Source organism: Amphiprion ocellaris, chromosome 12 (genome assembly GCF_022539595.1).
Source record: "Amphiprion ocellaris isolate individual 3 ecotype Okinawa chromosome 12, ASM2253959v1, whole genome shotgun sequence".
Taxonomy (NCBI): Eukaryota; Metazoa; Chordata; class Actinopteri; family Pomacentridae; genus Amphiprion; species Amphiprion ocellaris.
Genome location: NC_072777.1, coordinates 4316061 through 4332896, shown reverse-complemented (window position 1 = coordinate 4332896; position 16836 = coordinate 4316061). Strand labels below are relative to the sequence as shown.

Sequence of the window (16836 nt, the reverse complement as noted above, 5' to 3'; positions counted from 1 at the left end):
ATTAGACTCCGAGGTGTGCCTGCTTAGAGCACTTGAATTGAAATTTATGACATGAGTGATTGCATGCGTGTGCACATCGGAGCAAAAAACGCCACCCGCTTTCCTATCCGTCTTCTCACTTTCCCTCGTCCTCATCCCTTCCCCCAACCTCTAGAAACCTTCTCCCTCAGTAATGTAATTCTCCTCAGAGCTCACAGCCTCCACAACTGCACTCCTAATTATGCCCGTGGAAGGATTCCCACTGCAGACGTCCATACAGCCCCTCCAAGCCTTCTTTATGATCCATAGGATAAAGAAATAAGATGAGCCTGTGGTCGGTTTATGCAGGAGGGCGCATGTGTGGCTCTCTGTAGCTTTTTACATGTAAATAATGAACCTGCCAGAACAGTGAGGTATCTTATTACTCAGCACCAGCCAGTGCAAACACACCAAATATTTCATCCAAATCCTGCATGAGATGGCATTGACTTCACGGGGAAAAGACAGGATGGAGATTCATCACTTCAGATTTATGCCTTGCAGAGTGAACTGGAAAACACTGAGGTATTACTCAGGCACCATGAGGGGAGTCAGGCTGCTGCAGAGGTGCGAAGGGTTCAACGTTAAGCAGCAGCTGCAGCATCAGAGTGAAGAGGTCTAATGCATGTAGAGAGGCATTACAAACTCTGATGTGATGCTTTCTTTAACCTTCTGTACCTCCAAACATGGGCAGGATTGAAACACATGGCATCTTTAATATAATTACCAGGAACGATCAAAAAGCAAGCATTAAAGTTTTAACTCTCTGACAGTATTTCAAAAAATGTCATTCTGTTGGGAACCAAATTGAAACTTAAGCTATGATATCTAATCAAAATCACTTTATTTTTGGTATTAAAAAAAATGCATATAATAAGTGTATAATAAAATCTGCACTCCTAGATGCAACTATTAAACAGTTACTGAAAAATAAAATAAGAATACAGGGACGTATTGGCTAAACTGGGCTGAACTGCAGGCTGTGTCTACACAGAGCAGATAGAGGACAGGATGGAAACAAAAGAAACAAGAAGCACGTCAACTAAGCCACGAGTACAAAACCAGGAATGGTGCATCATCAGCAGTGAACAATGAACCCACAATGAGTTACCATGTGAAAGGAACAAAAAAAGGCCTAGAAACTGCTTAGGGGCTCAGAGGGTTAAATATGAAAGAACAAGACATGTTTGAACCATACAGCTAAAGTTAAAGACACGTTCTCAGCTGTTTAACATACTGTATGTACACTACTGTTCAAAAGTTTGGGGTCACTTAGAAATGTCCTTATTTTTGAAGGCAAGGCATTTTTTTTTTCAATGAAAATAACATTAAATGAATGATAGATCCAGTCTAGACATTGTTAATGTGGTAAATGACTGTTCTAGCTGGAAACGGCTGATTTTTAATGGAATATCTCCATAGGGGTACAGAGGAACATTTCCAGCAACCATCACTCCTGTGTTCTAATGCTACACTGTGTTAGCTAATGGTGTTGAAAGGCTCATTGATGATTAGAAAACCCTTGTGCATTATTGTACCACGTGAATAAAAGTGTGTTTTCATGGAAAACCCGAAATTGTCAGTAAAATAGCGTTACTTTTAAACCGACAACTCAACAAGGAAAGTATGGTTTCCTTTTTGAGTTGCTTGCCCGCTTCCTGATCTCAATGACCATCGAGATCAGAAGCTACAACTAAATTGTCTGGGTGACCCCAAACTTTTGAAAAGGTAGTGTACACATATACTTGTATAATGCACACCGTTTAGCAGGTTGCAGTGCTGCTTTCAGTATGGGCATCTATGATTTTCAAAAGGCACCTTTTTGAAACTTTCTTAAACAAAAAATCACTTTATGGTGCAACCAATTGAATAAGCAAAGGTTTGCAAGTAAGGCAGGATTTGAATTTCTTTCTCCAGGTCTTCCTATATCTCCTGCCTCCATCGCTTCCATTTGAGGACTGGCTGTTATCTGTTATTCCCACTTGGGCTTAATCGCATCACAATTCCACAGATATCCTAGACAAGACTGGATTACAAATGACCAGGAGCCTCGAAGCCCAAGAGCAGTAAGGTCTGTGAAAGTTTGATAATGAATTTGTAATGTTGGTAAAATATTGACTTTGGAGTGTTTTACATAGTTGTACAATCTTCTCACCGTGCTTTATAGAGGGGAAAACTGTGATTTTAGCCTCTTCATAACAGCATTTTAACTTATATAGTACACCACTTGGTAGATTGATAAGAGCCAATCAGCAAATCTTTTGCCTTGAGCTTCTATAAAAGTTAATCTTGCCATGTTTCGGGAGATTAGGGAGACAGAGATGTGCAAAATTACAAGCACAGTGTTCCTCAACTGCTGTATGTCAGAATAAAAAAAAACAAAAACAAAAAGCAAATCTGTCAGTATGCCGACTCTAATGGGGACAATGCTAACTACAACTTTGGTTCATCATTGTATAAGAACCTATGACCCAGTTAAGAGTCTCTATCTGCTTACTCATTAACAGTGACAAAATCTTGTGACGCAAGGGGCTGACTGGTTGATTCTTGGAAAGCACAAGTAGTAACTCTTGCCAGTTTGTGTGCTGGACACTGCTTATCATGTGCCCAGTGAAAAAACATAACCCTGTACTTTTCCTATTAGTCAAGAATAATGATTTTGGACTTAAATGTCTTACTTGTGGGGAAAAGTTGATATTTTCCTGGATGGCTGGATCACTAGATTCATCACTAAGACCAAGAAAATGTCAGTGAGCACTGACAATTTAACATAAAGCTACAAACAGACAATCACTGACTCCCAAAATTCTCCCTATCTGTCTTTATATCAAGATAATGCTCAGTTTGTCCTTATTTAATAGAAAAAGGTTTCTTATCTCCCATGTGCATGACCTTAATGTTACGTAGCACTTACCTCTTCTTTAGTTTTCTTGGAGATGACCCGAAACCAGTCTCCAATCATGCTGAGCACTGCAGCAAAGTACGCCAAACCCACCAGGATCCAGAACCACACCCCGGGCTTGTAATAGTCGAGATAATTAAGACTCTCTGACCCACCTGCCGAACAAAGGACCCAACAAGTGTGTTATAAAAGGTTCTTACATCCTCTTGGGCTACTTACTGAACCTTATCAATGTGAGAAAAAGCAAGCAGGATTTATTTTAGTCTGAGTATCATGAATGAAGGCCTGATACACTGAGTCAAATGAAATCTTTCCTTCACTTTTATCCTCGTATCATTCAATGAGCCTCAGTATTTCTCTTTTAGTCAGTAGTCTTTCTGCTGTAGCATGGCCTTTAATTGCCCCTGTGCGTCTGAGTCCGTTTAAAGTGGAACTACTTTAGTCATGTGTAGAATGTGTTATTATTGATGATGTTGCTGCTCTAATACTATACAAAGCCTTGTAATGGGTCTGACAATCCATATGTGCCTTTCACTGTACATTACTGATCACATGTCCTTCTTCAAGGCAAAATAATTAATTAACTTGGTGTTATCAGTCATATAATCAATAACCTTATTTCTGGCACTAAAAATAAACTGAGGATGATGTGACACCATTTAACTGTAAGTATGTCGTTATATAAACCTTCAAAAGAATATTTATGATAAGAGATGTTTGAATTTAACCCTCTGAATCCCAAAATCCACTGATGGGTTTGAAAGTCACGCCATATTTAAAAAATAAAACAATCTCCAAAAAACACCATTCACCAGAGACATGTAAACAGACAGACTGGTGACTTTCGTTAATGTGTGATGACATGTTCTGCCCAGTAAATTAATTAAATCTATGTGTCTGAAAAATAAAATGTTAGCTCTAACCAAATTCTGTAAAACCGAATAAAAATTAAAAGAGGTTGATGCAACTGTGAAGTCATTAGTAAATCAGCTGTGACCTACAGTCAAGTGACAAACACTGCAGGCTATGTTTACAACCAACAGATTGGACACAAATTAAAAATGTAAATAGTGAAATATTTATAATCAAGTCACCATTTTTTCTAGTGTTGGTAACAGTTGTGGGAACTTGGAAAAATCGTATGTTGTTTCCAGTTTTTACTTTTGTAAAATAATAAATAGAATAAATCAAACTTTTTATATGATTTTTGAAAAAAGCAAAGAAAGAGAAACTTAAAAATGTCTTTGTGTCCTGCACAAAAGTTTCTCTTTCCTTCTAGCCATAGTTTTGTTGTTTCCCTAGAGGTGCAGGACTTTTGCTGTGGAAAATGAGCCTAGAGTGAATAAAACATGAGGCAGCAGCATAAAATGCCCGGGAGCCCCTTGAACAGAGGGTTAATAAAAAACAGCCTGAGTTGCCATTATCCTGAATTTTACGAACTTAAATGAGATTTGTAGCAGGTTAGCAGGTAAACCACAGAAACACTGACCTCTGCAGGAGTTCACAGAATATAATGAACTAGATACACTACCAGTCAAAAGTTTGGACACACCTTCTCGTGCATTGTTTTTTCTTTATTCTTTTTACTACTTTCTACATTGTAGATATATACTGAAGACATCAACACTATGAAGCAAGATAAAGGGAATTATGTAGCAAACAAACAATTTTGAAATATCTCTAAATATGTTTTATATTTTAGATTCTTCAAAGTAGCCACCTTTTGCTTTGATTACTGCTTTACACACTCTTGGCATTCTCTCAGTGAGTTTCATGAGGTAGAACCTGAAATGGTTTCCACTTCACAGGTGTTCCTTGTCAAGGATATTTTGTGGAATTTCTTGCCTTCTTAATGGGGATGGGACCATCAGTTGTGTTGTACAGAAGTCAGGTTGGTACACAGCTGACAGCCCTATTTGACAACTGTTAGAATCCATATTATGGCAAGAACCAATCAGCTAAGTAAAGAGAAACAACAGTCCATCATTACTTTAAGAACTGAAGGTCAGTCAGTCTGGAAAATTGCAAAAACTTTGAATGTATCCCCAAGTCCAGTTGCAAAAACCATTAGGCGCTACAACGAAACTGGCTCACATGAAGACCACCCAAATAAAGGAAGACCAAGAGTTTCCTGGGGCGGGAAAGGTGACGTACATTGGAAAACCATTTCAGGTTCTACCTCATGAAGCTCATCCAGAGAAGGCCAAGAGTGTGCAAAGCAGTCATCAAATCAAAGGGTGACTATTTTGAAGAATGAAAAATATAAAACGTTTTGATTTCTTTCACATTTTTTGTTTACTAAATAATTCTACATGTGTTCATTCATAGTTTTGATGCCTTCAGTGAGAATCTACAATGTAAGTAGTCATTAAAATAAAGAAAAAAAATTAAATGGGATGGTGTGTCCAAACTCTTGACTGGTAATGTATCTGGGTTGAGCCACATACAGATATTTATATATGAGCAACACAGGAAAAGATGTTTTGAAATGATAATAGATCTTGCCATGATAACCCAAGCTGGAATCTATGTTCCATCAGCTGCATGGATTTATCCAACATCACCCTCTGATGTAAGTAAAGTCCCTGTGCCAATATTATCTTCAGTACATGTACGAGCCACATCAGGTCCTGTTATTGTCTGTGCCTTTCAGTGACTTCTTAAACTATCAGCTGGGATCCAACAGCACAGCCAGTCTGCTCAGTGTGCAGTTAGATAACCATCCATTGCAGCACCAGTTAAACTAACAGGAGTCCAGGCTGATTAGTTTACTGTAACAACTGGGGGTTGGCACAGGTGGTGTAATCTAATCTATAATCATTAGGCCTGCTCAGGGAAGTTTAATCTAGCAGCTAAGTGTTTGTGATTTTTCCCATCTGCCTCTTCCTTGTTATCTGCCAAGCAGGTCAAATTAAGCTAACAGCACCTGCTGCACACACACAAACTGACACGCACACCGTGACTTCAGAGGACATGGACTTGCATTTATTTCCTGCAGACTTACTTTGACTTTACACAAACCTTAAACCATGTACCCTCAATTATGAGGACTTGATTTTCATCCCCATTAGAAAGACACATCCCCATGAAGTGACTGTGTAAATGCATTTGGGTCCTTATAATGTAAGTAACACAAACACAGTCAAAAAAATGAGCACATGCCTCTTATTTTTTTTCTATCTCACATACACAGCCTGTATGAGGAAAATGTGTGCAGTCAGTTTTTGATTATTTACCCTCAATGCTAAAGATGTTGCTTCTAAAATTTTGAAATGAAATTACAACAAATTAGTGATAGAAATAGTGCGACATTTTGGGAAATGCAGTACGCTTATTCAGTTTCTTTAGTTAGATGGATTTGTGATTACCTCTCTCATATCTGTATGCTAAATATGAATTTGAGGCTAGCAGCTGGTTAGCTTAATTTTGCATCAAACTGTGAAAAGGGGAGACAGTTGAGCTATGTCTGAAGATTAAAATAAAGCCATAAAAGTAAACTGTTTATTCATGATTACTTTTTCATGATAGTAATCACTCCCGGTCAAGAAGTAGTCCACCATGGTAACATTTCACAAAATGGTACAGGGAATTAATGAATTCTTAATAAGCAGTTCCTTAATACCTCATGACTGAACACTAGATAATGCTGTGTCGCTACAGAACAGACTGAGAGACGCTATATTAAGGCATCATTAGGTAGCGATTAAGTCATAAATATCTGCAAAACAGAAAAACAATCAGTTCTTTCATAGTCTAATTAACTCTCAAACATCTGGTGGTTAGCGCAAACTACTCCTTTATTACTAATTAACCTTATGAACCCCAGTTCTATGCTTTCTTTTTTTGCTCCTGTCACATTTTCACTTAGTGTGGGCAAATTTTTCATTGCAATATAAAGTCCTGCACTTCTATGGAAACATCACAACACTGGCTAGAAGTAGAGAGAACACTTGAGCTGCATAACAAAGTTAGAATTCTATAAATCAGAAAAGATTAATATCTTTGATTACATATTTTATTTTACTAACATTTTTAAATCCTGGAATCAATATATAATACAATTTTTTTCTGCAAGTGTTACCAATACTGGAAAAAAAGTAAATTCTATATTCTATAAATATTTTTCTATTTACGTTTTCAATTTGTTTCCAGATTATTACTAAGGAATGTGGCGAAGTTATGTGACGATCGGCGTTGGTTTGTCTGTCTGTCGGTTAGCAACATTACTCAAAAATGGACTAACAGATTTGGATGAAGTTTTCAGGGAAGGTCAGAAATGACACAAGGACCAAGTGATTAGATTTTGGCAGTGATGTGGCTTATAGTCTGGATCCACGGAGTTGTTTAACATTTTTGTATCATTGCGAGATAGCGGCACGGCGTCACTGTAACTATGACCGCAAGTGAACTACATCACATGATTGCGATCCTACAACAAATCGACAACTGCGGACCACGAATTGTTTAAAGGTTTCATCTGTCGGAAATCATACAATGATTAAGCAGGCTTGGCGGAATACTGCGCGCTCTGAGTGCTTATCTTGTAATTATATTTATTAACTGTTTAAAAGGTGTGGCTGCCATGTGTCACATTGCATCTAATGGCTCTTTCATGTATGAAATATGTCTGAAATTTATCGTATTTCACACAGTGTTATTTGCCGAAAACTCAGATTAATATTGATTTTAATGTACTATTATGATCTGAGCAAGAAAATTCATAACCTGTTTGAGGTTTTTTTGGCAGTAATAAGTTTAGATTTGTGGAGTGTTAAACATAGTGCAGTGATAGAGTTGCATAAGAAAAACTGTGAGAGTACAAGTATCATAAAGTGGAGCACAGAGCAGGCCAGTGGGTGGCTCATCACTGCTGTGCACATCTTTGAGTCTGGCTCGCTGAAGAATCCTTCAGCTATAAATACACTGATTCTAAACGAGGTGCCAGACATAAAAATGAAAGACGGCCTATAAATACAAAAGGCGATCAAGTGACCTTTTTCTCCGGCGACAAAGTCTCCAAAGCCGATGGTGGTGAGGGTGATGACAACAAAGTAGATGGACTCCAGTGTGCTCCAGCCTTCGATCTGCTGGAAGATGACCGCTGGCAGGGCCACGAAGATGAGGCACCCGAACAGGATGAAGAGCAGCGTGGAGATGACACGGATCTTCGTCTGGCTGACTTTCCACTTCTGTACAGGGGATAGATGATGTCCAGATAAAGAAAATTAGCTTTTGAAATACACTAGCGTTCAAAAGTTTGGGGTCACCCAGTCAATTTCATGTTTTCCATGAAAACTCACACTTTTATCCATGTGCTAACATAAATGCACAAGGGTTTTCTAATCATCAATGAGCCTTTCAACACCATTAGCTAACATAATGTAGCATTAGAACACAGGAGTGATGGTTGCTGGAAATGTTCCTCTGTACCTCTATGGAGATATTCCATTAAAAATCAGCTGTTTCCAGCTAGTGTGTATGTGTGTGTGTGTGTGTGTGTGTGTGTTTGTGTGTCGAGCTAGAGAGAGCTGGGAACGGCGGCTAATTCTGGAGCTAAGTGATAGGTTTTTAGTAGCCTGTGTGAAGGCTCAATAAACGATGAGAGGACCAGATAAAGTCTCACTCCATCACAGAGGGTCGATACAAAATGTTGCACTGTTTTTACAACTTGACCGATGTTTGTCTATGTTTCGCCCTGTTCTGAGCGTTTTATTATATCTAATTTCACTTCCATGGAGATGGCTTTCCTTTTCCTCGAAGCACTGCCATCAGAAGAGTCTGACTTACACTTGGGAGCCATAATGAAGGGCAAAAAGTTAGAATGTAGCACAATTCAATACATAATGATGAAACAGCGTAGGTCGAGGACATTGTAAACCAAGTACCCTCTGTAATTTAATGTTATCTACATTGAAAAAAAACTGCTTTTCTTTCAAAAAGAAGAACATTTCTAAGTGAGTCCAAACTTTTGAACAGTAGTGTCAGTATCTGTGGATGCCACAAACAATTTAAACACACAGAGAGCAGTGCAGCAGCTATGAATGCAAACCATGAGCCTGGATTTCAGTAGGCAGAATGGTTTGATGTTATGGCATTGACATTGCTTTTATCTAAATACTGTCGTGAAGCATTGCGTCTTCCTGTCACAATAGTTAATTGCCCAACATTGACATTTCTTCTGTTCAGTCCACAGTTATCCTTGTAGGAAATGAATGCTGAAATTAACTTGAAAACAAGCCGCCCCCCCCTCCCTTTGCCTGATTTCCCACAGGCGTTTATTCTTTTTGCTCACTAAACACTGTGATGACTCATTTCCTTCGACCTCCTTCTAGGAGCACATTTTATGTTTTCTTACATCTCAAACGTCAAGCTGCGAAGTTCATGTGACATAACTTTTGCCGTCAGATGGTCCGCCCACCCACAAGAGGTGACACATGACTTTAACGGACCTCACATGTGCTGTAATACCAACGACTTACCCAATAATCCACATGCAGTCATAGTAGCAGATATCCTAATGGATTCATTACGGTTACAGCTTGAGCTGCCGGCTGTAAATATGCGAATTTCAATTTCTCTTCACGGTTACAGTATATTACAGTAGATCCTTCATGCTGCTGTTTTCTGTGCTGCCTTTCCACTTGAGGTGACTGTTTTCCAGCGGTTCCCTGTGCATCATGCCCTTTTCCTTTCACGTTACGTAAGCCCAAAGCACAGTGCCTCTGAGGGGAACTATAAAGATCAAGCCAAGCTCAGATCAGTGTGTCTATGAGGTCTTATGTCCTTGTTGAACCGCACAGAGCAGTGGAGCATATAGAGTTTAAGGTGATCTACAGTTAACCTTACAAATCAGCTGAACACTGAACATTATTGTATTCCAAAGGGACTGGTGGAGCTGAGGTTGTTCTTCAGCATTTTGACTGTACAGCAGGAGGTAGCCTTGCATTGTTCAAATAAGCTTACAACCTCTCTCTTCCTCCCCGGGGAGCAACAGAGGCAGCAATAAATCAAAATCATAATTAACGTGTTCTGGCCAAGTATCCGGATCTTGAAAAATTGCTGTTGTCAGTGCTTTCATACTGAAACTGGAGGCTATTAACTGAAATCAGTGACTGTTTTAGGGGCCTCTATTATCATTTTATCTGACTTTTATCCAAGAAGTAGAACTACTTGACATTTTTCAGCACTATTGGAAACATGACTGCACTTATATACAACATTTGGTGAAAATATGTTTATCTTGGGCCCAAGTGAATTATACCTTGAATCAATGGTGACATAATACTTGTTCAGCAAAAAGGAAGTAGACTTTTGTTATTACAAAACACAGGTAATCAACAAATCTTACAAGTTGCACAGTGTTGCCACTGAATCTTTACAGTATTTCATCTGTATTCATGAAACATCAGGTTTTGTTTAGGCACTTGGTCAAATTCAGGAAAAGACCAGTATCTACAATAATACTAAAAAGTCAACACTGATGTGTAGCAAAAGAGATTATATGTACACTTTGGAACTTTTATCCAAATCCACAATCTATTCCTAAACTGAATCATTCAACATAGCCAAGCTTTCTTTGAGCTAGCTAACTTGACAAAGCCTAAAACCCCAAATCATAAAATGGGTATGATAAGGGTGGTTATTAGCTTTGTTTGTCTGCAGCAGGCTTTGTGCAAGCTGTCATAGAAGACCAATTATTTCACTTTTTGTGTGTGTCGCCCAGTCCAGTCAAGAGGAACAGGTTGTAATGGAGAGCTATGAAGAACGTAAGAACAAATCTAATGCAGCACAAAGCACTGTTACTCTGTGTATATTTATTTTACCGCTCAGTGCTCTCAATACAGGTGCATATTTTCACCAGGACAGCTGCACATAAGAGCTCTTAAACCTCTAATTTTTTTCATTTAAACATGATATTGAACAAATGCATTTAGGTCTGACCCTGCTCAGTTATGAAAACACTTTAGTTTTTGGTCAAAGACGAGACCAGACAGGAGGAAAGTCTTCGGCCGTCCCTGTTTTTGTCATATATAATCCTGACCAAGTTGCACAGAGCAGCTGCTTAGCGGTAAGGTTGGCGTTTCCAGGCAAATTTTAATGACTAGCCATCAACCAGACTGTTCTTCGTAGTCCATCTATATTCTCCGTGTTCCACGTGGTTGTGAGCATGTGTAAATCGTATGTACTTGTAAGTGACAGAAGTCAATGTGTGACTTCCATCATTACAGTCCCACCATCTGTGCTGCTGCTGGTTCGCTCCACAAACAAGGATGATGATGGTGAGGCAATGAAAACACCAACAGTAATTTACTGAACTGAGCTTTCAGTAGTGAAACAAACTGCATTTTAGATCACTCTTCAGGAGTCTGTTGACATGGCAACCCCCTGAAACTGCATCCACACACAGTTAAGTACAGGCTGCAGAAGTCTGAGCCAAAAGCAAACCTCACACTTGTGAATCTTCTACTGTAAAGCTTAGAGGAACAGCTACAGTAAATCAGCTATGTAGCTGCCTTTGCATTGTCAGATGTGGCAGTTCTGTGAAACTGAAGGAGCTCATTGCACACAAATATGCATTCACCTGAGAGTTTGGTTAGGTGCTGTGATTCTGTTTGCGTCCATCACATGCTGCACTTCTTAACACGATGCTTTCAATACCGAACTTGACAGATGTATTTTGATTTTAGGTACACAATAAATTCAAAAATTTAAAACTTAAACCATATACCGATCAGGCATCACATTATGACCACCTGCCTACTATTGTTATATTACTATTGTTAATTAGTGACAGGCTTCCAGAAGGTCACTGCATCCAGCTGTTAGGCTATAGTACCCCTCCCCAAAATACATTTTGTAAAATACAGATTCTGTTAGTTAAATTATTAAACAAACAAGATGCAACGTGTTAAATTCAGATTTCCTTTTAGAATGGCAATGTCTGTCCAGAAAAAGCTCAAGAACCACTGGATGCATTAGTATGAGCCTTTGTCCAGTCATTCATGGTCCTAATAATTTTGTCTACTGACCGAGTTTTCCCTTATGAGGCTGACATTTTTGTTTTTTAATGCCATGTCTTGACAGCTATTGAATGAAGTGTCCTCAGATGTAGACACCGATCAGGCATAAGATTATGACCACCTGCCTAATATTGCGTTGGTCCCCTTTAAGGTGCTAAAACTCCTCTGATCCAGTGGGACATGGACACAGGACCTCTAGGGATGTCCTGTGGTACCAGGATGGTACCAGTGAATTCTGAGGGTCCTGTGGTTTGCAGAGTGGGACCTACCTAGATCAGGCTTATCCTGGACCATCCCACAGATGCTCAAAAAGATCTGGATCTGGTGAGTGTGGAACCAGGGTGAACACCTTAGCTCTATCGTGTTCCCCGGGCCACTCCTTGCAGTATGTCCAGGTGCATTGTCCTGCTGAGGGTGGCAACTGGCATCAAGGACTGCTGTTGCCATAGAGGGTTGAGGGTTGAGGGGTTGGTTGACCTGCACTGTTTAGGTGGGTGGTACATGTCAAACATCCACATGAATGTCAGGACTCAAGGTTTCCCAGCAGAACGTTGCACTATGACAAGATGATCGATGTTATTCACTGCACCTGTGAGTGGTCATAATGTTGCGGCTGATTGGTGTATGTGATTCCTTGTATCCATGGCAAAGACAAAAACAAGCTTACATAACCAAAGGAGCTCACCACGATCATCTTTTCTACTCTGGCGATGCCCTTTCCAAAAATGGTCCCCAGCTGGTCACCGACACCAGCCAGTAAGATTCCAAACAGGGGAATTCCCAGCAGAGCGTAGATTATACAGAAGATCCTGCCTCCTTCTGTGTGCGGAGAGATGTTCCCAAATCCTGAGAGAAATGAGACACAGGAAGAAAAAAGAGCAGAACATGTACCATTTAATCCAAACTGCCAGTATAAATTAACTGCAACATACTGACGTAGTGCCGTCGTGCATGTTGTCGGACTAATCTCCTGTGAGTATGGCATTTTAAAAAGTGCCTGATGACACTTTTACAGGGGTCAAATGTTGGAATCAGTCTCCGCTTTCCAGCTATGAAATGTGGTTTATGATTGTGAATTGTTCTACTGTATGAATTGAATATTATCAAACAAAAAAAAAAGTTAATGTTCAGTGGTATAACTGAATTTAGAGGGCTTTATTTTAAAATAGTAGGTGTTACATAACTGAGAGCTCAACTTTGCCTCTTCACTGGAAGGTACAGACTTTCATTGCTGTATTTATTTTCTATGGTGTTGCAATATTAACTACCGGTCAAAAGTTTGAAAGTTGATGTCACACACTGAGGAACCATCCTTTCTCCTACTGGATGGCGTACAAAAATCCTGCATGATGAATCAAAGATTTCAAATTTTGATTCGTCAGTCCATAAACCTTCTTCCAGTCTTCAGTAGTCCATTGTCGGTGTTTCATGGCCCAGGCAAGCCTTTTTCTTATCCTGACGTCTTAGCAATGTCTTTCTTGTTGCAACCTTGACCTGTCAAACCTGCAACTCCAAGTCTTCTCTTCACATAACCTGCTTTATTGTCCGTTTTATTTTAAATGGGACCATATTTTACAAAAGCAACGTCACGCTGCATTCAAAAAGGCAAAAAAAACAGCAGTAGAAACCCAAAACCCATTAGGAAAATGTTCACAGAGGTAGCAAATCAGAGAAGTCGTGTAATTCTCTCATAGACTTCCATAGTCTGACTTCTTTTTGCAAACAGAGGAGTTGCCCCCTACTGGCCATTCTGAATCGGCTTTATTTTTCAGATGGTGAGGCTACATGCATCTCTTATATACACTCTGTGCTCATAACTAGATGTCACATGAACACCAGACCTTTACTTCCAGTAGAGGTTTGCTGTGGTATGGCAGAGCTGCTGTGTAGCTGACCAGGGTTTAATATTAGACATCCTAGGTTTCATTATAGTCTCAAGTATCAGGGTTTATACATGCCTGTTTTTTTGCACCATATTTCTGAAGGAATTTATTTTGTTTTATTTAGAGGAATAAATAATTCATATCTTTCTTTTAATTTTAGCATGCACATTGGGCTGTGTCCTGCTCTTTTTACGAGGCCGGCACAGAAAGTCTACAGCCTGCTGCTCTGATTGTGGCTGTAATCATATTGTTATGATTACAGCTGTGTGATGCTTAATGCATGTAATAATAGCTACAGTAACACATTACGATGTGCTACGTATTCCTAAGCTCCTGTCATACACAACAGAAGCACTGCAGATTCAAAGAATTGTAAGGGAAAGCAAAAATTTCATGTGATGTAACACAAAAGAAAATCCCCATTGCATTGCTTCATTACGGGACCAAAAAACTAAACTTGCCAGACGGGAAAATTTTTCCGCAAAGCTCAGCTGTGCTATGATTGCTGATAGGCACACAAGAATAGCTTTGAGAGATTTCAGTAGTGAGAAATGAAGCGGTGTAAAGGCTCAGACTCCGACTGGAGTTTATTATTCACACCCTCTGTTCTCTAGCTACTCCGACATGAATGAAGAATGAAAAAAATTAATCCATACGCCGAAGTGCATGGAGGCCTTTGTATGTAGAGTTTCTCATATGGAAAGATCAATACGACTCCATCAGAGGTCCACTGCCTTTCATCTTCTCTCCAGACCCATCATCTCCTATGCAGCCAGAAAATGAGGCGTTGAGCAAAAACCTAAGAGACGTATGGCTCACATGAACCCGACTCCACACACGCAACAACATACAGGATGAGTTTCATTATTTAACGTTTCATAAGGCGTCTGCATAATGAACTACTCCCACTTTTCTTTATTAATGCTGTCATCTGTCTCCGGATAGGGCCTGCAGGGTGCCTTCTAATGACTTTCCAGTCTCGCACTGGAGCAGGGTCACACCTAATGTGAGGAAATTGTCAATCAAGTCTCAGTATTTTCATGATTACATCCAATGGGAGACAGGATTTTAACACGTCTGGGTGAACAAACGACAAGCAAATGGACACCCTCTAATTTAAAGCTGCACTTTATTCAATTCTTTCTGAATCAAACGCATTAATCATTGTTTCTATTCTCAGTTTTGAATGTTATGTCAAAGTCAGACAAGCTTAGAGGGGCTCTGTGAACGAGTTTTACATGTATGTACTGAGATACAACTGTGGGTTTCACTTGGGAATTTTGTCACCCAGTTGTGAATAATCACAGTCAATAATAGACAAGTACAGCACTTAATGCGTGGGTGGGTGAGTGGGTGGGAATTTGATTTAACAAGCATGAATTGAAGCATTCGAGCACTTAGCAGCTCCATATTCTGTCCTGCTTCCATAGTTTTCTCTTGCAGGACTCCAATCAAAGGTTAAACACCAATTACTCTCCAGGTCCTTCAGTTAGTCCCACACTTGGCTATAACATTGCCTGCATGAATAATACATTAACCACAGGATTTCCTCAGTACGGGCCCCAGATCACATCATTAATGACACCACAGAGCAGGTTACGTAACGATCACGTGCAGGAACATGTCAGGGTTTCTACGATCTCTTGAAGGAACGAAGGCAATCGTAAGAGACAATAAAAGCCCGACAACTTCTTTCCTCACTCATTAAATGATGGTAGGGGAAAAAAACAGCAGAAGAAGTTTAACTGTACGACGTCGTTAGCTTCAGTTAGACACATTAGCCCGATTCAGAGGCTGCATCCTTCGAAGGCTGCATTTGGAAGCCAACAAAGGCTGTCCCATTTCATTAACCCTTAGATCAGGGGTGTCAAACATGTGGCTCACAGGCTAAAACCGGCCCTCCAGAGGGTCCAATCCAGCCCGCAGGACGACTTTATAAAGTATAAAAATTCCAGAGAAGACATTAACTGTAGATTGTAAATTTGTAAAACTAAAAATTTTAAATAATTTCTAGACCATGACAAGTTGTTGTGATTGTAAAGTAAAATATTACATCGCTCATTGCTGTTTTGTCATTTTGTGTCTCTTTTTTGTAATACTTTGTCTTGTTTTTGTCTTCTTTTGCTTGATTTTTGTCGTTTGTCTCATGTTTTTGTTGTTTCATTTCTCGCTTTTGTCGTTATACTTTTCCTTTTTGTCTCGCTTGTGTTTTTTGTCTTATTTTGGTCATTTTGTCTTGCTTTATTCGTTGTTTTGTGTATCTTTTTTGTTGTTTTGTGTTTTTTCATCTCGCTCGTGTTGTCTATTTTTTTGTTGTTTTGTTTCTTGCTTTTGTCATTTTTTCTTGTTTGTGTCATTTATGTAATTTTTTGTCTTGCTTTTGTCATTTTTTTGTCCCTTTCTACCTTTTTTATCACATTTTTGCCTCTTTTTTGTTTTGTTTCATGTTCTGTCTCATTTTTGTCATTTTGTTTCTCGCTTTTGTCGTTTTCTCACTTTTGTCGTTTTGTGTCTCATTTTTGTAATATTTTGTCTTGTTTTTGTTGTTTTTTGTCTTTTTTTTGTCTGACTTTTGTCATTTTGATCATAAAGTAAAATACTATATCATTCAGTTCCAGATACCTGTGACTAAGTTGTAATGTGTAAATGATAAACTGCGGTATAATTTGTTGAAATTGAATTTATTTTTCTTAAGAAATTTCGGTTTGCTAATAATGTTTTGTAAAAAGATAGTTCATTAAATGTAAACTTTTTTGCACTAAAACTCTGGAGTTGTCATTACTTGTAGGTTATTATGCTGTGATTTTACAGGTAAAATTACTTATAAAAATGACTGAAAACCTGCAGAATGACATGAGGGGGTTAGTCATTTTACTGGTAGTCGATAGGAGCAAACAAGAAGTCTGTTGTAGGTGCAGTGTGTCTCATTTAAAAAACACTCAGACGCAGCCTCTGAAATGGGACACTACCGTGTTGGTTTTGTTGGGATTTTTTGTTTCAAACATTGCCATGG

The 16836-nt window shown here is 39.1% G+C and overlaps 1 protein-coding gene across 1 annotated transcript in view; it reads right to left on the bottom strand.

Annotated features, from left to right (window-relative positions):
• Nucleotides 1-16836, bottom strand: part of LOC111568229 (potassium channel subfamily K member 2) — a 49877-nt gene that overhangs the window by 8862 nt on the left and 24179 nt on the right. Inside the window, exons 4-6 of the mRNA XM_023269767.3 lie at nucleotides 12626-12786; nucleotides 7914-8109; nucleotides 2933-3075 (exon numbers count right to left, since the gene is read on the bottom strand). Coding sequence (XP_023125535.1) covers nucleotides 2933-3075; nucleotides 7914-8109; nucleotides 12626-12786 — 500 coding nt within the window. The remainder of the gene's footprint in view (nucleotides 1-2932; nucleotides 3076-7913; nucleotides 8110-12625; nucleotides 12787-16836) is intronic.